Source organism: Hemicordylus capensis, chromosome 3 (genome assembly GCF_027244095.1).
Source record: "Hemicordylus capensis ecotype Gifberg chromosome 3, rHemCap1.1.pri, whole genome shotgun sequence".
NCBI classification, from domain to species: Eukaryota; Metazoa; Chordata; class Lepidosauria; order Squamata; family Cordylidae; genus Hemicordylus; species Hemicordylus capensis.
The window spans coordinates 259,571,105-259,595,829 of NC_069659.1; the positions used below are offsets into that span (position 1 = coordinate 259,571,105).

Genomic DNA, 24,725 nt, shown 5'->3' on the forward strand with positions numbered 1-24,725 from the left:
GCGGGTGAGGTGATGATGGTCCACGCGAACAATACGCTGGCTGCCCGAGGACTGCGTCCACCGCTGGACGGGCAGTGTAGCCTGCCTGCTGGCTGGCACACTGCCGCTGCCCGCCCTAGTGGCAGATGCACAAGGCGCACTAGCGCTGCCAGCCTGTCCCCTGAGACCTGGGTGGTGACGCTCTAGGTGTCTCCACATAGGCGTCGTACCCAGGTGCGCAGGGTCCCTTCCACGGCTGACAAGCATCCTGCAGTGGACACAGCGGGCGTGGAATGGGTCATCTTGAGGGACCTCAAAATGCACCCATGCACCACTGCCCTTGGCCTCCTGCGCCCTGGGCGCCGTCCTAGGCCGTTTCTCGCAGGGTGGCTGCAGTCCTGGGGGGGGGGGGCGGCCGCCGCTGCCTGCCCACTGCTGCCACCCAACCCGCCCCTTCCGCCCTCCACAGCGGAGGAAGGGCCCGGCTCAACTGGCATCGGAGAGGCAGGCCTCTCTTCCACCACCTCGCCAGACCGCTCCCCACCAGAGTGTCGGGCTTCATGAGGGGGGGCCCCACTGAGCGGCGAAAGGATAGGGGGAAGGGGCCCCAGAGGGAGGGAGAACCTGGCTGCATCGCTGCCAGCCGCACGGTCCTCACCGCCCTCTACCTGCTCTTCCAACTACACAGTCTCCTCCACCTCAACAACTGGCGGTAGCTCAGCAGCACCTGGTGCCGCCGGCGAGGAGGGACCCGCCACAGCCCTAACGGTGCCTCTGCCGCGATTGGCGGCAGCAGGCGTGGGGAACTGAATCCTGCGCACCAAAGATGGGGCCGGAGCAAAGAATTCTCCAATGGAGAGAACTGGGGTGTCCTCAGGCTCCCCGCGTCCTCTCCCTCCCCGTGCCGCAGGCGCACCCCGCACCTGGCCTCTCCCACCTCTGCCTGCCAGCCTTGAGCGAGCCCTGCCCGCCACACGGCGCTCAGACATGCTGCTAGGTCAGAAGGAGGGAGACTTTAGGAGGAAGGCCAGAGACAGGGTCAAAAAAATAATTTGGAGGGGCTTAGGGGCCAAAAAAAAGGCAGCTGATTTGGAGACGGCGGGGGGGGGGGAGTTTGTTTTTTAAAAAGGAAGCCAATTGGGGGGGGAAAGGAAGACTTTTTGATGGGGGGGAAGCCAATTGAAGTGAGGGGGAGGGTGTCCTTTTAGAATTTGGGACTCGGGAGTCACCCAAGCCAATTGGGGAGATAGGTCTGGGAGGGTTTTTTTTAAAAAATAGGGGGTTAAAGGGTGGACCCCTGGTGTGGGTGGCACGGGCAGTTGGGTGGAGTAGTTGTGGTGTGGATGGCAAGTTTTTAAGTTTTTTGGGGGGGAGAGTGGATGGGGGGAGGGCACAGCACCTACCGGGGGTGGGGGAGGGACGCAGTCAACGCTTGGGAACCTGCAGATCAAAGGAGGAAAGCCTTATTTAGTGAACTGGAACACAAAGTGTGGGTTCTGGGGGGTGGTTCTCAAGTAATGCTCCTGTGGGGGGAGCATCAAACTCAATGCAGCCTATTTAGTGACTCTAAATTGCACACAACCAAAACCAGAACCCAGTCACACCTAAACAGAGGTTGAACCCACCCACTCTGTGACTCTGCCCGCCCAATGCCATGGCAAGCAAGCAGCAGCAAACACTTGATGGCAGCATCATGGATTGAACATCATCATCATATGTGTGTATTGGCCCAGCATGTAGTGGCAGCATCAGAACCCAGGACCCCACTCAGACTGCCCCAGAGGCAAGGAAGCACTCTGGCATGGCATTGGCCCAGCATGTAGTGGCAGCATCCGATCCCCTGACCCCACTCAGACTGCCCCAGAGGCAAGGAAGCACTCTGGCATGGCATTGGCCCAGCATGTAGTGGCAGCATCCGATCCCCTGACCCCACTCAGACTGCCCCAGAGGCAAGGAAACACTCTGGCATGGCATTGGCCCAGCATGTAGTGGCAGCATCCGATCCCCTGACCCCACTCAGACTGCCCCAGAGGCAAGGAAACACTCTGGCATGGCATTGGCCCAGCATGTAGTGGCAGCATCCGATCCCCTGACCCCACTCAGACTGCCCCAGAGGCAAGGAAACACTCTGGAAGAAGGCACCTGTTCAAAAACCACCTGCAAGACGCATGCAATGCAACGCAACACACAGCAGCAGCAATTTCTTTATTGGGCATGAAGACACAAGTTGCAACGGTACATCTCCTCTCCCTCCTCCCCACACCCAAATGCATTTCAAGATAGGGGTGTCCCTATTTAAAACCGCCAGCTAGGGAGAGAAAGGGGGCAACAAAAGGTGCACAATTGCACACGCACTAACCCCTCTTCTTCCGGTCCTTCTCCTGCCGCTCACTGCTGGTCACGGATGCGCCGCCAACAGCCAACCCCCTGGGCTGGGACACAACAGGGCGGCCGCACGAGGCACAGGCAACCGGGGTAGTTCAACGATGGAGGGGCAGAAGTGAGGAGACCACACTATTTATGTGTTGTTGCTCAACTCACCCCCAAGCAGAGACAAATGAAATAAAACAACTTTCAAAAGAAAAATAACCGATGGCGGGGACCTCCAGGTGAGGTCGGAGGTAGGATACTGTGTGGCTGCAGCTGTGGGAGGAAGAAGAAGTGAAGGGATGAGGAGAGAGAAAGAGAGAGAGAGAGGAAGAAGAGAGGAGGAGCTGTAATGTAGCAGCAGGGAGGGGGATTCGGGTGTGGGAGGAGGACAGCAGCAGCAGCGGTGACGGTCCCAAGAGGGGGAGAGACCAACAGAGGGTGTTTGGGGGGGTGGAGTGTGTTTCAGGGGGTCTGGGGTATGTAGCGGGGAGTCGGGGGGCAAGAGGGGGGGAGACCAGAGGGTGTTTGGGAGGTGGAGTGTGTTTCAGGGGGTCTGGGGTATGTAGCGGGGAGTCGGGGGGCAAGAGGGGGAGAGACCAGAGGGTGTTTGGGAGGTGGAGTGTGTTTCAGGGGGTCTGGGGTATGTAGCGGGGAGTCGGGGGGCAAGAGGGGGAGAGACCAGAGGGTGTTTGGGAGGTGGAGTGTGTTTCAGGGGGTCTGGGGTATGTAGCAGGGAGTCAGGGGGGCAAGAGGGGGAGAGACCAACAGAGGGTGTTTGGGGGGTGGAGTGTGTTTCAGGGGGTCTGGGGTATGTAGCGGGGAGTCGGGGGGCAAGAGGGGGAGAGACCAGAGGGCAGGGTGTGTTTTGGGGGGATTAGTATGCGTCAAGGGGGATGAATCTGGGTGGGAGGGGGCAGGCAGGGCAGGAGTGGAGGAGGAGGAGGTGGCAGTGGGGGGAGTGGGTTTCTGGAGGGGAGGGAGGGGGGAAGCTGGGAGCAGAGGGCCACACAGAGAGGGGAACAATCAATGAATCAATCAAAGCAAACCAAACAATATGAAAAAAAGTCCAAAAAAAAACAAAAAAAAACACCTGGGAACAATGGGCAGAAAGTCTGGGGCGGGGGGGGGGGGGGAGAGGAACCAACAACAACCAGCAGGGAGGAATGGGACACACACACAGCAAAACCAGAACCAAAAGAAGCTAATTCATTTCACACAAAAAACCAAAGTAACTAAGACAGGACTCAACAGGCAGCAGCAGCAGCACCAGGGAGGATGGGGAACAACACTCAGTCTGGGTGGGAGGGGGCAGGCAGGGCAGGAGTGGAGGAGGAGGAGGTGGCAGTGGGGGGAGTGGGTTTCTGGAGGGGAGGGAGGGGGGAAGCTAGGAGCAGGACCACACAGGGGAACAATCAAATTTGAATCAGAACAATCTATACACAAAGTAAAAAAAAGGAAACCAAAGGGCAGCCAGAAAGTCTCAGGGCGGGGGGGGGGGGGTAACAACTACCAGGGGGAGGGACTGGGGGAGTGGGTGGGACACACACAGGGAGCAAAACCAAAACCAGAACCTAATTCCACAAAGAAATCCAAAGAATGCAAGGCTCAACAGGCAGCAGCACAGGAGGGAAACAATCTTATCTGGGTGGGAGGGAGGGAGGGAGGGGGGAAGCTAGGAGCAGGGCCAGAGGGGAACAAATTAACAATCAAAATCAGAACACAAGGAATCAAATTGCAGCAATAATATAAACTAAATCTTCAGAAACACAACTCAGACAGGCAGCCAGCAATAACAATAGCAGAAGTTATTAATTAAAAACCAAAATCAGCAAATATATAAATTTACACAGAAGCAATAATTGAATGAAACTCAAAAAGTGGAACAAAAGGCAGGCAAGGCACAAAAACAGGAAAGCAATGCAGAAGATGGGGGGGGGAGGAGGGAAAGCCAAAACTTTGGGAGAAGGGTTGAGAGAGAAAGGGTGAAGAGAACAGAAAACACAACAGGAAAAGTTGGAAAAAGTTGAGGGGAAAGTATTAAAGAGGTTTGGACAGAGACAGACAGAGGGCAGATGGACAAGGTGGCACACAACAACACACAGAGAGAGCAGAGAGACAGACACACACTAATGTGACACACAGTCAGCAGGGACTCACAGCAGACACCAGCAGCAAAAGAGCAAGCAAGGTCTCAGAGATGATCCCACAACTGCAGCCAAGAGAAGTTTCCAGAGAAGAGGCTTGGGTTTATATAGGTTTGAAATTCCCTCCTTTGGGAGCCCCCACCTTTGCACTCCCCCCACGGCCAACAGGGTGCCAGCTCTCAACAGTGCAACAGCCAAGCAGCCTACCAGACCAAAGGACTCATTCTGGCCAATCAAAGGATCAATAGCGCAGCCAATACAATGCCTGAAAATAGCATCACAAAATGGATGCTAGGAGCAAAAGTTTCAGGAATGAGCCACAAAATGGAGGACACACTTCAAACTTTAAAGGGACACTCCACTGACTCCAGAGACTCAATCGAACTCCCGAACCGGTTCGGGAAACCCGAGCCGGTTCGGAGCCAAACCGACTCGGATTCGGTCCGGATCGGTCCCAGAAGGGCCCGATTCGGTCCGGGATCGAACCGCCGGATCCGGACCGGTTCGGGATGAACCAGTCCGGATCCGGACCGAACCGCACATCACTACTCTGTAATGCCTCAGTCCAAAATAAATCTGAACTCATCCATGATTTGATCATGGATGAAAGAGCCGACCTGGTATGTATTACCGAGACTTGGCTGGGGGAGGCTAGTGGTCCAGTTTGGTCCCAGCTTCTCCCTCCAGGATATTCTGTAGAGGAACAGGTGAGGGGACATGGGAGGGGAGGTGGGGTGGCTGTGGTCTATAAGGATAACATCTCCCTTACCAGGGTCCCTGTCAGGGTATCGGACCATATTGAATGTGTGTACTTGAGTTTGGGGACCAGGGATAGATTGGAACTTCTGTTGGTGTACCGATCGCCCTGCTGCCCAGCGGAATCCCTCACTGAGCTCACAGACTTGGTCGCGGAACTCGCGTTGGAGTCTCCCAGACTCTTGGTGCTGGGGGACTTCAATGTTCATTTCGGGACCAATCAGTCCGAGGCAGCTCAGGAGTTCATAGTGGCCATGACAACTATGGGCCTATCCCAAGTGGTCTCTGGACAGACGCATATTGCAGGTCACACGCTTGATTTGGTGTTTTACTCTGATCAGGGTGGTGTTCCGTGGGTGGGGACTCCTGTGATTTCCCCATTGTCATGGACGGACCACCATCTGGTTAAGGTTGGACTTACAACCACTTCCCACCTCCGCAGGGGTGAGGGGCCCATTAGAATGGTCCGCCCAAAGAGGTTATTGGATCCATTAAGATTCCAAGAAGCCTTGGAGGGATGGCTTTGCTGGTGATCCTGTTGATGCTCTGGTTGAGAACTGGAACAACTTGCTAACCAGGGCAGTAGAAATGATTGCTCCCAAGCGTCCCCTCCGACCCGCTTCAAAATTGGCCCTTTGGTATACGGAAACGTATACAGGGGCTGAAACGGCAAGGTAGGCGACTGGAGCGCACGTGGAGGAAGACTCGACTTGAATCTGACAGATTGCGACATAGAGCACATCTAAAGATCTATGCTCAGGCAATACGTGTGGCAAAGAGGCGGTTCTTTTCTGCCCGTATTGCCTCTGCGAATTCACGTCCAGCAGAGTTGTTCAGGGTTGTGAGTGGATTAGTATCTGCTGCCCCCCCCCCCCCCGCCGAACCAGAATTTGGAGTTACCCGCTGTGATGTGTTTAAAGAGTTTCTTGCAGATAAAATCTCTTGGATTCGGGCCGACCTAGATGGAGATTCCACAATTAATTTGATGTCTGAGCTGGAGGTGCCCAACGACTCCTCTTATGTGATTCGACTGGATCGGTTTGGTTTCAGTTTGTGACTCCTGAGGATGTGGACAAGCTGCTTGGATCGGTGAGGCCTACCACTTGTTCACTTGACCCTTGTCCAACATGGCTTGTTCGATCTATCAGGGAGGCTGTTGTAAACAGCCTGGTGGATATCATAAATGCTTCTCTGAGGGAGGGCAGGATGCTTCCTTGTCTTAAGGAAGCAATCATTAGACCTCTTCTAAAGAAGCCTGCATTAGATCCCTCAGAGTTGAGCAATTATAGGCCTGTTTCCAACCTCCCATGGTTGGGCAAGGTAATTGAGAGGGTGGTGGCCTCTCAGCTCCAGGCGGTCTTGGAGGAAACTGATTATCTAGACCCATTTCAAACTGGTTTTTGGGCAGGCTATGGGGTAGAGACTGCCTTGGTCGGCCTGATGGATGATCTCCAATTGGCAATTGACAGAGGAAGTGTGATTCTGTTGGTCCTTTTGTATCTCTCAGCGGCTTTCGATACTATTGACCATAGTATCCTTCTGGGACGTCTGAGGGGGTTGGGGGTGGGAGGCACTGTTTTACAGTGGCTCCGCTCCTATCTTTCGGATAGATTCCAGATGGTGTCAATTGGAGACTGTTGCTCTTCAAAATCTGAACTTACGTATGGTGTCCCTCAAGGCTCCGTACTTTCTCCAATGCTTTTTAACATCTACATGAAACCACTGGGAGAGATCATCAGGGGATTTGGAGCTTGGTGTTACCAGTATGCTGATAACACCCAGATCTACTTCTCCATGTCAACTTCTTCAGGAGGTGGCATATCCTCCCTAAATTCCTGTCTGGAAGCAGTAATGGGCTGGATGAGGGAGAAGAAACTGAAACTGAATCTAGGTAAGATGGAGGTACCTATTGTGCGGGGTCAGAACTCTAGAGACAATTTTGATCTGCCTGTTCTAGATGGGGTCACACTTCCCCAAAAGGAACATGTTCGCAGTCTGGGAGTACTTCTGGATTCACACCTCTCCCTGGTTTCTCAGGTTGAGGTGGTGGACAGGGGTACTTTCTATCAGCTCCGGCTGATACGCCAGCTGCGCCCGTTTCGCGAGATCAGTGACCTCAAAACTGTGGTACATCTGCTGGTAACCTCCAGACTTGACTTTTGTAATGCGCTCTACGTGGGGCTGGCTTTGTACGTAGTCCGGAAACTTCAGTTGGTTCAGAACGCAGCAGCCAGGTTGGTCTCTGGGTCATCTCGGAGAGACCATGTTACTCCTTTACTGATGGAGTTACACTGGCTGCCAATAGGTTTCTGGACAAAATACAAAGTGCTAGTTATAACTTACAAAGCCCTAAACGGCTTAGGCCCTGGGTATCTAATAGAGCGTCTTCTTCATTATGAGCCCCACCGCCCATTGAGGTCATCTGAGGAGGTCCGTCTCCAGTTACCACCAATTCGTTTGGTGGCTACACAGAGACGGGCCTTCTCAGTCGCTGCCCTGAGATTGTGGAATGTGCTCCCTGCTGAGATACGATCCTCCCCATCTCTGGCAATTTTCAAAAAACACCTGAAAACCCTCCTTTTCACCCAAGCTTCCTTAGCTTCCTAAATTGTGGGGGTTTTAATTTCTGGTTTATTTTGAAATTCAAAACCCGATTTTGGGGTTTTTAATCACTGTAATTGTTTAATTGTTGTGTTAAAATATTTTTAAATTATTTTGTTTTTTAAAATTTGTTTTAGCTCTTTACTGTTTTAGTAGTGTATTTTAATTGTAAACCGCCCTGAGCCATTCTGGAAGGGTGGTATACAAATCAAATAAAAAAATAAATTAATTAAAAAACAACAACTACAACTCCCATAATCCCCAGCTATTGTGGCTGAGGATGTAGTTCAGCAACATTCAGATCACAGACCACAGGTTGAGAACTCCTGCTCTAGAGCAACAAACCAAGGCCTTTATGCTAATGCTAAACTGTTGCACCAGCTAGTAGAGCATTATGTGAAATAGCAATCTTAAGCCAAATTTTCAGCACATCTAAACCATCATCTTGTGCAGGTGCAACTGTGCTCATTTCACATGTGGATCCTTGCTGTGGATGTCGGCTAATATTGCTAAACTTACTATAAGTGGAGTGTTTATTAGTAATTATATTATTCTCTATCATTTTTAAATTTATAGAGCACTCACTATACATGGCAACTGACATTAAGTCCAGATAAACAACTTGTGATTTAAGTTAGGATGACTTTCCATATTCTAGATTGCTCGTGATGTGGATGGCTCTGGAAACTACTTAATGTTGACACATAGGCAAGTAGCTCAACTTCACCCCTTGTCAATATATTACAATACCAGGAGGATCCCCGAGTGGGTTGTATTCCATGAATTTCGGATAGCTGAAAACAACTCAATAAAAATCACCTCAGCAATATCACCTGATCTGTAAGTAAGAAAAATTAGGGATGTGTTTTTCTGTCGCAGAATTTCAAATAAAATTCACATTCCAACACACACAAAAACACTCCCGTATAAGCCTTGTTGAAATAAATGGAAGCTGAGAATATAGTTGCCATGCAAAGTACCTTTCATTTCAAGGAGTAGCTTCACAAAATTCTAGTTGTATCGCTGCACCATTATAGGAAGCTCCTGCTTCCAGAATTGCACTTACACATGGGATTCTATCATGAAAGGAAATGGTTCTCACATAAGCTCAGCAATCTTTCCAAGTGAAGAAGGAGCTTCCAATGACAGTGCTCTGCAAAAGATACAACCAGGATTCCCTGTAACAAAGATTCCCATATGTTGACTACAACTACCAGCATCCCCTGCTAACAAAGAGGCACCTTTTAAAAGTGATGATTCTTTTTCTTTAGCAGGAGAGCAACTGGCCCTATCCAACCCAGCACAGCATCCCTCCAGTGGCTGTTGCTGGTATCTTTCTTGTTTCTTTTTAGATTGTGAACTCTTTGCGGACAGGGACACATTTTATGTATGTATGTATGTAAACCACTTTGGGAACTTTGGATGAAAAGCGGTATATAAATATATAAATGGCCTTTGGCTGGGGTTTATGTGATTTGTAGTCAACAACATCTGGGAATCCCTGTTACAGGGAACATTGGATATAACCCATAGTGTTGACACCGACTTACCTAGTCATCTAGATTTCTGCAAGAGAAGTTCTTGGTGGATTGGGGCCTGTGGCTGACATCCTAATGAATAGAAGCGGGGGGGGAGGAGCCCTTACACAACTTCCCCTGGCCCCCCATGTCGGCGCAATTGCACAAGAGCTTTTAGACTTCAGAGCACTCTCCACACCCTGGAGTCTAAAGGCTCCTGTGCAACTGTGCTTGTGAGGGGAACAGGGGGAGTTCACAAGGGCTCCCATCACACCCACAAAGTTCCTAGAAGTACGAGTGCTTTGTTAGTCAGGATGTCAGCCTTAGTTACTATTCTAAGCTATACTTTGGGCATTATTTATTACACAAAATAAACAAAAAAATCCTAATCTTTGCAATTTGAACATTAACAAATGTAGACTCAACAAAAGAAAGTAAAGTGTTGCATAAAGCATAATGCAACTGCTGTTCGTTTTGCTCCAGGATTCTGCCTCCCTCCCCGATTGACATTTTTCAACTGTTTTGGTTTCAGTGACTGGTGACAGTAAACATCATGGAAACGTTCCATTTAGAAATCTACACATACACATTGAAATATCCATTCTACACTTAGCGGCCTAGGGAAGAACTGGGGTTATGCTATTCCATTTCTCCTTGTTTAGCTCTGATACCAGCTGCAAAATGGCAAGATTTCTTTTTAAATCTGGAGAATCTGCCCCTGCCCTGCCCACATAGTTAAGTCTGCGAAACACTTGTTTAGCACAAGACATGCATTCTACTGAAGATAACAGAAGTTGGAATATATTGTCTTTCCCTAAGTTAAGTGATTGGTTGAGGTTGTATTACTCAAGCTGAAATTCACTTTATGGAGGATGTTTCAAATTGCTGGGGGATACTTTCACAGAGTTTCAAGTGATGAAGTATTTCCATGAAAGTGCATAACTGCTGCCAAGGGGGAGTGTGCTACAGACTTCTAAATTTCACAACTGGTTTTGTCGTGCAAGGTTAGCAAGATCCCATGTTCAATAAATGCATAATTGGCCCAATTCGTTTGTTTGCTGTTGGCCATGGGAAAGAATGGAAGCCCTGGAGCTGTTACCAGTCTTCCCCACAAGTAGAATCTGAAGAGTGACCTGGCAAACCCCATATTAGTTAAAACAGTCCATCTAATAATTTTAACCTCAAGTTTGGAATTTATCTAGGTTGCCAAAAGGATCCTTATAGAGACGACCACGGTAGACACTACAGTCACATAGCTTCTCAGCATGAAGTCAATGATACTATTCCTCTACAGATGGTTTGAAGCTTGCAGCTCAGCATGGCTGAACTTCAGAAGTGCTTTCTATGAAATAAATAAATCCTAGTTGAAAGCATTCTACTTACCGTGCCATGGGATGAGGGATTAATTTTTTAAAAATTAAAACTCTAGAACAGGAGTGTTCAGCCTTCAGCTGCTCCAGTCCTACATTACTAGTTCATTGTTGCGCCTACCCAGATATGTAGTGAGTTCAGAATATCTCCTTTAATAATACTGACTGACTGTACTATTCTTAAATTGAATACATTGTTGGCACATGAAACCAACACACAGCAGTAAAACCAAAATTGAACACAAGTCCATAGTATTGGAACATAGTAAGCAACGTTTATGAACTAAATAATAGCATACACAGAGGTCTGTAGATCATAAATCTCTACCTGCTATGCACTTTATCAATATACTAGACGCGATTTTCCAGACTCCTACCAGTAGCAAGTCAGAATTGTCTCCAGGCAAACCAGGCAGGAAGGTTTTCTTAGATAGGAAGCAAATTGGTCTCTATTTCCCCGCTTTAGGCTGTTGGAGTAATACAAATGACTTTTGAAGCTTTGTGTGGGCAGTGGGATAGCATACAGGTGAAACTCGGAAAATTAGAATATCGTGCAAAAGTCCATTAATTTCAGTAATGCAAATTAAAAGGTGAAACTGATATATGAGACAGACGCATTACATGCAAAGCGAGATAAGTCAAGCCTTAATTTGTTATAATTGTGATGATCATGGCGTACAGCTCATGAAAACCCCAAATCCACAATCTCAGAAAATTAGAATATTACATGGAACCAAGAAGACAAGGATTGAAGAATAGAACAATATCGGACCTCTGAAAAGTATAAGCATGCATATGTATTCAGTACTTGGTTTGGGCCCCTTTTGCAGCAATTACTGACTCAATGTGGCGTGGCATGGATGCTATCAGCCTGTGGCACTGATGAGGTATTATGGAAGACCAGGATGCTTCATTAACGGCCTTCAGCAATTCTGCATTGTTTGGTCTCATGTCTCTCATCCTTCTCTTGGCAATGCCCCATAGATTCTCTATGGGGTCAGGTCAGGCGAGTTTGCTGGCCAATCAAGCACAGTACACTGTATACTTTTCAGAGGTCCGATATTGTTCTATTCTTCGATCCTTGTCTTCTTGGTTCCATGTAATATTCTAATTTTCTGAGATTGTGGATTTGGGGTTTTCATGAGCTGTACGCCATGATCATCACAATTATAACAAATTAAGGCTTGACTTATCTCGCTTTGCATGTAATGCGTCTGTCTCATATATCAGTTTCACCTTTTAATTTGCATTACTGAAATTAATGGACTTTTGCACGATATTCTAATTTTCCGAGTTTCACCTGTACCTGCCAACATGTCCCTATTTTCCCCATTCAGGTGAATGAGAAAATAAGGACACGTTGGCAAGTATGGGATAGTAAATACTGCAGTTTAGGCTGTGCAATACACATGGCAGCAGGAAACTGTTCCTAAAGCTGACCCATTAAAATAAATAAGAACTGTGCCCTGAATTTCAAGAGTATGCAGAAAAATCCAAGCAGAATGTGATCAAACTATTTACTATACAATTTGCAACACCTGGAAGCCAACTACAAGCATACCAAGGAGCATATTAATCTGCAGAGATGCTTAGACATAAGTTGTATCTATACTTTAATATGAATGCTTCCTTTGGAATTAGTCCTAGATTCCAACTGTGCAGCTCTATATTTAATGCAACAAAATGTGTGTCTGTAAGATTTCTTTGAATGAGCCATAAGATAATCAAAATATGAAGAAATTGCCAAATTGGGGAAAACAACAACAACACCCCTCTCTTGTTTATTCTGTTTCCTATCAGATTTGTGGAGCTGGCACCTCAATACTATTTTAGTAATCTACCTGCTAGTGAGAGCAAGGCTATTCTGCAGGAAGTAATCAGCCATTTATCACCCATTTCAGCAACAAACAAGGAACAAAAACCACATGGTGAAGACAGAGAATATGAAAAATGCCCTCAAACAACTGCTGAGCAACGTTGCATTATTCAATGAGTTTCCTAGACAAAACTATATTGAAGTATACATAACTTTGTACATCAGCCTTTATAATATGATATGAAAAATCACAGCTTTTTATTAATAATTTTAAATTTGAAACTTTTAAATTTTTTAATGTGGTTTCAGCCTGGTCTTTTAACTGGTTTAACTTTATTAATATTTTATTTTACATCGTATCTATTTTATTAATGTTGTGAGGTGCTCTGAGCAGTAGTGTACTAGATGGGCAGGGTATAACTATTTTAAATAATAAATAAATAAAATGTGCAGGTATTTACAGCCAAACAGTCACAAGACTAAGAGGTTTTTCTGTCATCTTTGGTAATATGGAAAATACAGCTGGTTAGAAAAGTATTCACCAACTCTTTAACTACTATAGTTGAAGGTGTTTTTTTTTATTATTGCACTTGTAATCATACCAATATTTTCAAATGCCATCTCATAATAGCATATAAGTGACTTGCTGTACAGTGGACATATTACAAGAATATAAAGATGATCCTGAAAGAATACAGAACTGATATAAAAATTTTCTAGAAACTATTTAGAAGTCAAATAACTCTTGTAGCATGATATCACAAAGCTGTTAGCACAGAAAGTGGTTTAAATTGAAAGATACTCCTTAAATTTATCCATGATTGCATTCATCCTGTCAGCAGGGATTACCATCACAGTTCTCAATGGTTTCATGGGTACATCTTTAAAAGACCATTTGCCTCCCAAACACGAGTCACTCTCCTCTTGGACTGAGTAACTGAACTTCAGAAGTGATTCCTAAAACAAAATAAGCAAACTCTGATTAGAAGTTTTCCAGTTGCCTTTTTAAAAGAATAAAAAATGAATATGTAAACAGGAAGGGAGGGGACGGGATGGAAGAATAGAGACCGTTAAAAATTGATTCAGCTCGATTCAGCCGATTAATTGACCCAAACCGGACAGTGATTCAATTCAACCCAAACCAGTTTGTTTTTCAAATCTTCACACAGCTCTAGTATATTGTTTATATTATCAATAAGGTAAAGCCAAGTAAAGCTATTTTAATGGAATTCAAGTGTAACTGAAAATTTAGTTTGTCTATTATAAAACTTGGTATATATTTTTTCATATCCCATATTCCTAGACCCACTGGAATGCTTGTATGCAGCATACAATAATAGGTGTTGCAGAAAGTACGTTGTTTCACCCTGCAGGCAACAACAAGTGTATGTCAAACAAGCAGACTGAAACAAATATCCAAGTGGATACAACAGATTGTCACATATTTATTTATTTATTCATTAATACATATGCTTGGACAACCTTGTTAACTTTTATTTAGACTTCCAGATAATTCCTACACCTTGTTCAAAGAATTATGTTCCCAATTGATTAGGCAAATAAAAGAGATGGATTGAAACGTTGTTCCTTATTGAGAAGCTGAACATATCTGAGTTTTTAGAAAGTATTTTGGCAAGCGCTGACATTATGCCATCTGAAAACCCTATGATATAAACACACATCTGACATGGAACTTTAGATAAAATGGTCTTCATATCTTTAAACTTCTCCACAACCAGAAGGACTTAACATAAAGTATAAAAAATAATTTGTTAAATACAAGAAAACCAGACTGAAATATCTGATATGCTTACAAATACTTTCAGGAGTAAAATAAAATAAATAAAAGTTGCACTTCCAGATAAATCATCAGACAATCTGAAAAATATATCAAGTAAAGTGGACATTGTAGTAGCTTAAATGGGAAAAATAAGGCCCCAAATTTCCTACAGTCCTGCGGTATATACCAGGTTGCAGTTAACAAACTGATTTAACAAAAAAGCAAATTCACCTCATAAAAAAATTCTTCCTCAGCATTTGAAAACATCAATTCATCTTTTTGGTGGGTGCTGCTTCCTTTTCTTCTAGCATTGCTCTTTGTATCAGTAAAGGTCTTGCTAATGATGAGATAAAAGTAGCATTTCCCACATGGTTTGTTTGTCCTTTGAGCTTCTGTCAGTTCTTTCCTAGAAATAAGGACACATTTACATCCAAGGTTTCTTCATGCTCAACTACAACATATGCATAGCTGCAAAGGACTTGTGTTATGCTCAGTCTTCACACTAGAGATTCACATATACTCAGCCAAAGCCTCAAAACAAAGTCTGTCTCTGTGCTTTCCGACATGCCAATGCAATCCTCAGGTGTGCATTCAACCACACTGCTCCTCCATCCCTTAAGAGGTGGGAAGATACATCATGAGCAACTAGCAAAAAACATTAAAGGTAAAAATAGAGCAATACGCTATGAAATTTATTTCTCACTCCTACTCAAACACCTTCTCCTTCTACTATTACCCCATTCCAGTTCTCTGAAAGGAAGTTGCTTTGAAGAAACCAAATGAAAAAGAGAAACAAATCTTTCTTTTCTTTAACCAAATGGTAGTAATAACTTAGGCATAATGCCATATACTAGTATTTTGGTGAATGGAGAAAGTTCTGCCTGTGCTGGCAGGGAGAGGTGATTTTTGACCTCTGAAAGTATGCCCTTGAGAGTTAGAATGCTATCCACTATTACTTTCTTTATATGTTCCAAATATTAAGGCTGTATAATCAATCTGCTAGTAGCTGCATCTTTCTCCTAGCAAGAAAATGGCCTACAGAAGGAAATTACCTCACCATGTGTGAATTATGTTCCAGGTCTCAAAGGATTTTGTCTTCCATTAAATACAGTTGACCAGACCAGAGTAATTATCATCCTATCGGAAACTGAAAATGGATGCTGTGGGGGCAAGTGATTAGTGTGATATGAAAGGCTCCTCCGAGGGGATTGTAGCTTTGCGCCTGTCACTTTCTCCATTTCTCCTGTGTCATGCATCAACAAACTTATCTGACAAGCGAGAATGGATGCTACTCCACGTGGAGCTATATAAGATTTCTATGTGCTTCCAGCAAAAGAATGACTGAAGATTGTAAACAAATATCCTACATCTTCTCCTTCACGCATGCCACAAGCATTCATTTGCTCCCCAAGACTGCTAGGGATATCAATAGCTCATGTTTCACTTGTTAATAAGACTTGGCATCAAAATGTAAAAAAGCTTTCTTGGGGGGTTATTAAAAATCAATCAATCAAAAAATTAATTGGATGTTTTAGCTTTCAAAGCACTCACATGTCAGAGAACTATAGGACCACTGTACAGAGCAAATTAATGCTTCTTAATGGCAGAATAAGAGAAACTTGGATTAAGCCCAAAATACTCTCCAATGGTGCCTTCAATATATATTGGACAGTTTCTTACAACAGAATCCTTGAGTGTGCTCCAGCTCGCTCATCTACTTTGTTCCTTTGAAGTGAATACCAACCTCTCATTCCAATCTTTTGTTTGGATCCATGTAACTGAATAGTCCACTTCCTACCAGCACTCAGTTATGAAGGTAAGATGCAGACTTGTGATTAGTCATTTGCCTATTCACCTGGGGTAGATAAAATTATCTAGGCAGGACCTCACTATCAAAAGAAACAGAGCTGTGCATACAAGAGTCATATTACCGCCTTCTTATTATTACTCAAATTTTGGCTAGAACTTGTACATGTTTCTCTCGTTCTGCTTCCCAAAGCCTTTAGTTCTAAGCAGGGCAGACTGATTTATATCAAAGTGACTTAAATCAAATTTACAATATTCTAATTCAAATATTTACTGAACAAGCATGCACATTAATTGATTACTTTAGTTGGAAACTAGGAGCAAGTTATTCCTACACTACTACAAATAGATCAGAAACCTTAGAGATTCTTCTCCAACCTCTTGCAATGGCCCTTACCCAGTTTCTTTCCTTCTTTTGTGCATTCTACAAACCAGTTTACAATTTAAAAGATAAATGTCATGTATTCATTCACAGTTCAAAAGTTTAGTGATGGATTTCTGCTGTTCCAGAAACAGGAATGGTCACAACATTCATAAAAGATATCAGTAATGGTTAAAGTAACATGCAGAAGTCGGTGGGGGAGGGTTAGTGAGCTTTCTCCCAGTCCAGCTCTCAAAACTTCTACAGAATATATTTGTTTGGATTCAGGAAACTGATGTTTAAGACACTTTTTTCATCTCTTACCAACAGTTTTCACATCCACATAAAATAATCTATTCTCAGTATGTGGAATATTAAATCATTGTTTTGCAGACCTTTTTATAAGACAATAATAAAATGCTGGTTTCTGCTTCTTATGCTCTCAAATGTATTTTCTCCTTTTTTCTCCCATTCAACACATTTCCATTTAAATAACATTTCAGAGGTCATCTGAGGATAAAAATTACTGCTCAAAATTTTCTTTGGAAAAGCTCTTACTGCAGTTGCTGGTGCATGGGCAGAGCGATCTGGGGAGGTACATTAATGAATCTTTCATTTAGCAGGAAGCCCACAGGCTTGGTGGTGTCACTTAGGAGTTTATCCAGCTGTTCAACCGTACTCTGTTCACAGTTCTTCTCACACTGTCTTAAAACCAGCTCTTTAATTTGTTCAGCACATTCAGTACCCTAGGAATCAAAGGATAGATTTTCTTTGTTACAGAATAATTATTTATGTTAAGACCACAGAAAGGGAGAGCTTCTGGCTATTGTTTTATAGGACTGTGGGGAATTTCTTGCTGTGACACTTAATGATTTGTAGGGATTGCTTTTAAAATTATTCAGTCAACAATTAGATGAAGGCATAAGTGCAGGATTAATTCTGATAGGATGACTGCAATGGTGACCAAGCAGTTACATTCCACTCTTGCTTAGAGCTACAAAATATAAGCCACATAACTAAGAAAAACTATCAAAAAAAATATAAAATACTTTCAGTATGAATCACCAAACGTGCCAAATATATGCTTTAAAAACTACTTTAAAAAATGAAAATCATATAACTGCTAGCTTGAACAAAATTATGACCAAAACAAAAGGAAGCTCACATTAGTAAATGCCCTAATGGCAAAAGAGTAATATCAGTAGTACTATCAACCATTCTCTCTCACCAACAATTCAGAGCAGAGTTACTGTTTGCATTTTTTAAAAAATTTAAAATATTTCTATACTGCCCAAAACTTGCACCTCTGGGCGGTTTACTATTCAAATCATTTAAAACATTACATCAATTAACAATTAAAATCATTTAAAAGATTAAAAACATTTTAAACCCAGTATTAATATTATTTAAAACTATAAATCTAATTAAAAGCCTAGGTGAATAAATGTGCCTTCAGTGCCTTTTTAAAAGTTGCCAGAGATGGGGAACTGCTTCCAAAGTCCAGCGGCTACAGCGGAGAAGGCCCGTTCCTGAGTAGCTGCCAGATGAGTTGGTGGCAGCTGCAGGCAAACCTCTCCATTTATGAATGCAATAAGTACTTGGAATTTTCAGGAGTAGAAACTGGATCTTGCCAAGTTTGTTAACATTGTTACTAACACCATAGGGATGTGCACGGAACCAGGTAGGGGAGGCTCAAAGGCGGGGCGGTGCTGCTTTAAGGGCAGGGGAGGGTGCACTTACACCTTCTGCCACTCTTCCCCCACCAGCGCTCTGTTTTTAGTAAGACCATGGGGTGGCAGCATACCTCCTTGCCACCCCATTTGCCCTCATTTACCAGATATACCTGGAAATATCTGCCGTGCCTGTGCGTGCAGCAGGGCTACACGTGTGACATGCACGCGCCTGCACAGCAGATACTTCTGGGTATATCTGGTAAATGGGGGCAGACAGGGCGGCAGGGAGGTACACTGCTGCCCCATGGACTTACTAAAAATGGAGCGCCGGCGGGGGAAGAGTGGTGGGGAGGGCTAGTGCAGCCTCCCTTGCCCTTAAAGCAGCACACACACACACACACACCCAGCCTTTGAACTGGCGGAACCACCAGCCATTCAAGCCAGTTCCGTGCACATCCTTGTAACACCACCCCCACACTGTCATCTGACAGGCGTTGAAGTCCCCCAGGCTTGTGGTGCTGGGGGACTTCAATGTTCACTTTGAGACCAATTTGTCTGGGGCGGCGGAGGAGTTCATAGCGGCCATAACAACTATGGCCCTATCCCAAGTGCTCTTGGGGCCGACACACATTGCCAGTCACACGCTTGATTTGTGCGTCAGTGTGGTGCAGAGCCATGCTGCAGCAACACACGATCAAGGAACCTGATTTTGGGGCGCCCATGCTCCCAAAACCCGGGTTCAGTGCAAGGCTAAGTAAGCAGGCTTGTCGCCGAGCCGCTGCTACTACTCACAATCAAGAGAAATCAGGTTAGGCTCCCCTAGCCCGATTTTTGCCGATCGTGGGCATAGCTTCTATGACAGGGCTGCTCAACTTCAGCCCTCCTGAAGATGTTGGCCTACAACTCCCACAATCCCTGGCTATTGGCCACTGTAGCTGTGGATTATGGGAGCTGTAGTCCAAAAACAGCTGGGGGCCCTAAGTTGAATAAGCCTGGACTATGATTACTTCAGCTCAAATTGAAGCATTATTCTTGTGTTTTGTGAACCTTTCAGAGAACTTGAGAACTTTCAGTTATCTGCATGTGTTCCTCCTCTTTGGGTGAATATATTAAATAACCCACACAAAGTGTTCCCCTCTAGCCAAAGCTGAAATTTTCAAAGCATGGATTTGTGTCCTAGAAACCTAGATAAAAAGAGTTATTAGTTAAATAGAAATAAAAAATGCAGTCTAGTTGCATGCATAAAGGCATACCATGAATGAACTGTTTGGTATTCTACCTTCAGCATATCCACTATCATTATTTCAGCATATCCACTATCATTATTTCACTACATAAGTAAACTAACAATGGTTTTAAAAGGAACCAAGGTAGAAATATAGTTGTATTTTCAGCAAGCAAGCAAATTATTATGATACTTATAAAAATAAGCTATTATTACTGACCTGTCTTTCAGTTAAGTTCAGAAGACTTATGAACCCAAACACTTCATCATCATCGTCATCATCATCACTTTCATCCAAAACCTCTGCTTGCTATTAAACATAAAATAAAGCAGAAGATGGAAGAGGATACACTTTTTAAAGTGTTGTTATTAAGGCTTTCTGCCTACCTATAACATTCTGCAAGAACTGTGGTCTGCTAGACTCTGATGAGGGACCATCAGCACAATCCAATGTATGCCCCACTCTACACAGTGGGACTAACTTCAAGCAAGAATACATAGGATCAGGCTATGTCCTGCTTGTGACAGTTGCAAAGGAACAAACTCCCATATGAATTTACAGTGGTCCCTCGACTTACAAACTACTCGACATAAGTATTTTTCGAGTTACAAACGGCAGTTTTAGATCCGGTTTTAGATGCGGTTTCCTCGACTTACAAATTTTTAGATGGGGTTTCCTCGACTTACAAATTTTTAGATGGGGTTTCCTCGACTTACAAATTTTTAGATGGGGTTTCCTCGACTTGCCTGCCTGTTTACTGCCTGTTTATTCTTGAAAAGAAATGTTCCTGTGCAGTTTGCAAGCCTTACTGGGGGTCTGGGTCTTTTTTCTAGGCTCCGGAACGCATTAATCCGTTCCCAATGCATTCCTATGGGAAACCGCTTTTCGACTTACGAATTTTTCGACTTACAAATGTGCATTCGGAACGGATTAATTTCGTAAGTAGAGGGACCACTGTATCTTCTTAGGAAAACATTGAATGTATATACAATCTTCTCACCTATTTTACAGCTCAACAGTCTACTAATATGAAAAGGTGCTCTGAAATGCAGCGATAAAATCCTAGCTCTTGGAGAGGTATTTCTCAGAATGTTATAGATGAAAGTAAACACAGTTGTTTGTATCAAAATTTCATTTGTAGTTCCAATTGTTCATTATCAGTTTTTCTGGCACTCGTCTGTGCTCCTGAAGTGCTCTGTTAAGAGTTGAAACCCATCTCTCAGAAACGGGTTTCTGCTCTAAAAGAGCACTTCCAGAGCGCAGGCGAGCTCTGGAAAGTGTTTGCGCTCTTCTGCAAGAGTGCAAAAGCACCCACACTTCAGAGAGCAGGCACACCATTGCAAGGGCTAGTGCTGAGGGGTGGCAGATGTTAACTGCACCTGCAGATCACTGATCCAGATGTCAGCCAATGAAATAGCATTTTCACATATCAGCTACCAACCAGATTTTTCTTTAGAAAGTTGTCATTAGATCCACTTCAGAACTGTGACCCATTTGTTCCATCAGATGATAAATTGCACCCCACTCTGGTGCTGACAAACTCAAAGCCTCACCGCCACGCTGTCCACCGCCATGCTGTGTTTGTCTGCTGGGGTGCCCCAGCCTTCCAAGCATGGAAAGAATCTATCCAGTTACAGCATTTGTCTCTTCAGACAAATGCTGTAAGCGTGAACAATGCGGGGCAGGATTTCTAAGTGCGTAAACACTGAGATGGTGCTGTAAATAAGTACCGCTCCCCCACCACTTCCTTTAAATGTCTGAAGAGGACAAATATGTTCAGTGAAGCTGGAGAGTGTGCACAAGCTGCAACTCAATTATTTCTGGCTCCTGGGGATAAAAATGTCCACATGCAAATCCACTAGCTGACAGGAAGAGGAAAATTGTCCCACTGAAATCTGTAGTAGTCCAACTGAGTAGGGATGTGCACGGAATTGGGTGGGGGTGGTTCGAAGGCAGAGATGTGTGTTGGACTTTAAGGGCGGGGGAGGGTGCACTTACGCCTCCCTCTGTTCCCCCCCTCCCACCGGTGCTCCATTATTCAAGGTTCCTTCGGGGCTGCAGCATACATCCCTACAACTGAGTAATGTCCTCATCATGTCAGCCACTGTGTCTTTATTTATCATGTGTGTATGTCTTGCCATAATCTCTGGTAAAACTGGTTTTGCAGATTCCTGCAGTAACACCTCCCACCAAAAAGCTGAAACTAGCCTTCAAAAGCATGACTAGAAGTGGAACATAGGAAGCTGCCATATACTCAATCAGACATTTGTCTATCTAGCTCAGTATTGTCTTAACAGACTGGCAACGGCTTCTCCAAGGTTGCAGGCAGGAACCTCTCTCAGCCCTACCTTGGAGAAGCCAAGGAGGGAACTTGAAACCTTCTGCTCTTCCCAGAGCAGCTCCATCCCCTGAGGGGAATATCTTACAGTGCTCACACTTCTAGTCTCATATGCCACCAGGGCAGACCCTGCTTAACTAAGGGGACAAGTCATGCTTGCTACCACATGTTCTCCTCAAGTGTTGCAAGAAACATGTATCTTTAGTATGACTGTTGGCTACTGGATAATGCCATTAAGCATAACAATGAGACCATGCCTGAAGCAGACTAGGAATAGTTTTCTGGGTTTTGTTCTTTTAATTTACAAAAATTGTTTTTAAAGTATGTGAAAGGAAAGATATTCACACATGCTCTCTTGCAGTCTATTAACACATAAGAAAATGCGTAGCTACCTTTTCCTCTCAGCAATGCTTTGACATTAAAGAGAACTTTGTAGTTTTCCTCAAGACTAAAACTGACAAAAGCAGAAGCTGTTTGTGATGTACCCCATTGTTTTGTAGGAGACAAGGACAAGCAGCTACTATTAGGAAAATGGTTCAAATAAATGGCTTTTTATCTTGAGAAGAGATATGTCCTGACACCCTTCCATTTGTCTATCAGCAATTATCAAGTTCCCAATGCTGAGACAGAGCGACAGTAGCAGTAAGAGGAAAGTCAATCCTGCACCATTTCAAAAGTCATTGCCTGTATATAGATTTTACTACTGGAGCATACATGCTTAGACAATATATCTTGCTCACTCACCATGAGTACTACCTATAAACTATCCCATTCCAACATGAAAGTACAATGTACTGAATTAAGAAACTGAGACAATATCTTACCTTGATAACACTTCCAATATGGTTTTGTTGTATCAATATATCAGTGAGCTGAGAGATATTAATAGGAGCCTTTAGGAAAAGCTAGGAAGAAGAGATGAGTGCTGTAGGTTTTTATTAAAGAACACATTTTCTACGATGGAACACTTCTTAAGATTACCTCCAAGTAATTTTACATGCAGTCCTACTTTCGTGTCGATTTATAATTCTTAGAAAGTGCCAAGAACTACAGTTAGGTTTTTTAAAAACAAAGTTATCAATTCAAGATTCAGAATTTTAAAAGTTGCAGTTTCAGGGCATCCACTGAACACTGCTGAAATGCGATACAGACTCCGTAGTAGGCATGTGCACGAAACATTTGGGGCAGGTGGTGGGGGTGGGAGCGGTAGCTTTAAGGAGCAGGTATGCAGGTCCTCAACTGCTCCTCCGGTCACAGCATTTTGTGAATCAAAAGGCTGTGCATGGTTGTTTCCCTATTCCCAGAAGCGTGTGTGTGGTGTCGGCATGCACATGGCCCCTCCACACCCGCAGATGCCATGTGCATGCCAACACTGTGTGCAGACTGATGGGAACAGGGTAACAGCTGCACATGGCCTTTTGAGCAGCACAGTGCCGTGACCGGAATGGCATTTGGGTGACCGAGGAGCAGGTAAGGACCTGTGTACCTGCTCCTCAAAACTACCACTCGTCCCCAGCCAAAATGCTTTGGCTGTGGCAACCCGAAACATTTTAGTGCCTCTCTAATAAGAAACATCCCTACTCTGTAGGCTTGAAGATGCTTCAGAATGTGACAGAATAAACTCTGTGGGTCCACCAGAATACCCCAACAATTTGGAAATACACAAATGCAGTCAGAAGTATAATGATTCCCCCCCCATGAATGACAACTGTATTTCTTTAATCTTCTGTTAAGTAAAAGTTTGCAATAAAATATCATACAATCAGGTATAAAATATCATAAGATCAGGCATACATACCTGCTGCAGTAATTTTTTAATTCCACTATAATCATTATCAGATACTGAATGTGCTTCAAATTCCACACTCACTTCCTATAAATATAAACAAATTAAAAGGAATCACACACAAGCTTAACAAGAAATATTTACCACAAGAGAAGTTAAAGCGAAAAAGTCCCAGTCTCAAAACTATAAAAATCCAACAGTTGGTCTTCTCCCCTTGTGCAGCCTAATGTAGTAACTTAGGACTTACCAACCCATCTACTATATAAAACAGCCAGAACATGTTCCTCTTCTCCCCATCACCACAGTACAGAAATTATATCAAGTCAGCCACACAAGAGTGATCTGTTAGACTCACATCATATGGCACTGGAGGCAAAATTGTGGCAAAAAACAACAGCATGGATAAAACTGGGTTAAACTGTGTGGAAAATGTTGCATACAATTAAGTTTCTGTTATCTCATACCTGTGTAAGAGGTTGAAGCTGGCCTTCACTGCCAAGATCAACTTGGCAAGGAAATTCACCCTGCACATGCACAGAAGATCCCATCTGAACATTTCAGTTGTTCTTGGGATGAACCCTGGGGAAAAGTTCTAGGAGGGAGCCCTACCCTCAATTTAAGCCATGTCTAGGGTGAAAGGAGACGGAGGTTTTGCAGGACGGGGTAGGGGAGGGATATCAAGGTCCCAACCCGCCTACAGGGTGGATGAGAAAGCCAGAGAGGAAGGAAAAATGGTTAGGAATTGATGGCAGACATAACTGTGAGCAAAGAAAATAGAATTTGGGCTGAACACGGGATTGGAAATGGAAACCCAGCGATCACCCCTCGAGGGGCAGAGGACGAGAGGCTGAGCTGTGGCTATAGGTCCCTTTGGAAAGGGGGCGAGTTATAGGAGCATCTAGGTAAGAAGAGAGGGGCATCCTTTGGAAAGGGAGCAGGACTTGGGGCTCAGGAGCTGCCTTTAAAGTAATGGCGATCCTGCCTGGTCTGAATCAGAGAGAGGGGCAGGAAGGAGCCGGAGACGAAGAGAAGGAAATCGCTTACCTCACCGAGTTCTTCGTAGTCGTCCTCTTCCTCTCCTTCATCATCATCATCATCAACCTCTTCCTCCAACTCGGAGTCGGATTCCTCCGCATCGCCGCCTTCCTCCCGGCATTCGGGCGGCCCAGCAGTTCTCTTCCGTTTAGCCTGAGTGGCCATGC

The 24,725-nt window shown here is 44.4% G+C and overlaps 2 protein-coding genes across 13 annotated transcripts in view; one reads left to right on the plus strand and one right to left on the minus strand.

The window, feature by feature from the left end:
* Positions 1-13,032, plus strand: part of DHX32 (DEAH-box helicase 32 (putative)) — an 80,332-nt gene extending 67,300 nt beyond the window's left edge. For 10 of the 11 annotated variants that reach the window (XM_053312856.1, XM_053312850.1, XM_053312849.1 and 7 more), the window contains 2 exons: positions 8,509-8,690; positions 12,538-13,032. In XM_053312856.1, the coding sequence (XP_053168831.1) occupies positions 8,509-8,690; positions 12,538-12,730 (375 nt within the window). In that variant the 3' untranslated portion in view covers positions 12,731-13,032. Of the gene's footprint in view, positions 1-6,169; positions 6,339-8,508; positions 8,691-12,537 lie in introns of those variants that run through there. The other variant, XR_008320334.1, reaches the window with a different exon arrangement.
* A 78-nt stretch (positions 13,033-13,110) lies between these two features.
* BCCIP (BRCA2 and CDKN1A interacting protein) lies at positions 13,111-24,723 on the minus strand. Of its 2 annotated transcripts, XM_053312869.1 has the most exons (8): positions 24,568-24,704; positions 23,988-24,217; positions 23,536-23,610; positions 22,562-22,642; positions 19,619-19,708; positions 17,059-17,246; positions 14,565-14,739; positions 13,111-13,510 (listed from the first exon to the last, which is right to left on the minus strand). In XM_053312869.1, exons 2-8 carry the CDS (start codon positions 24,069-24,071, stop codon positions 13,340-13,342), a joined length of 864 nt encoding a protein of 287 aa, XP_053168844.1. In that variant the 5' UTR covers positions 24,072-24,217; positions 24,568-24,704; the 3' UTR covers positions 13,111-13,339. The 2 variants fall into 2 exon arrangements, with proteins under 2 accessions (XP_053168844.1, XP_053168843.1); XM_053312868.1 differs by lacking the exon at positions 23,988-24,217 and having other exon boundaries at positions 24,568-24,723.
* Between the last annotated feature and the right edge of the window lie 2 nt (positions 24,724-24,725).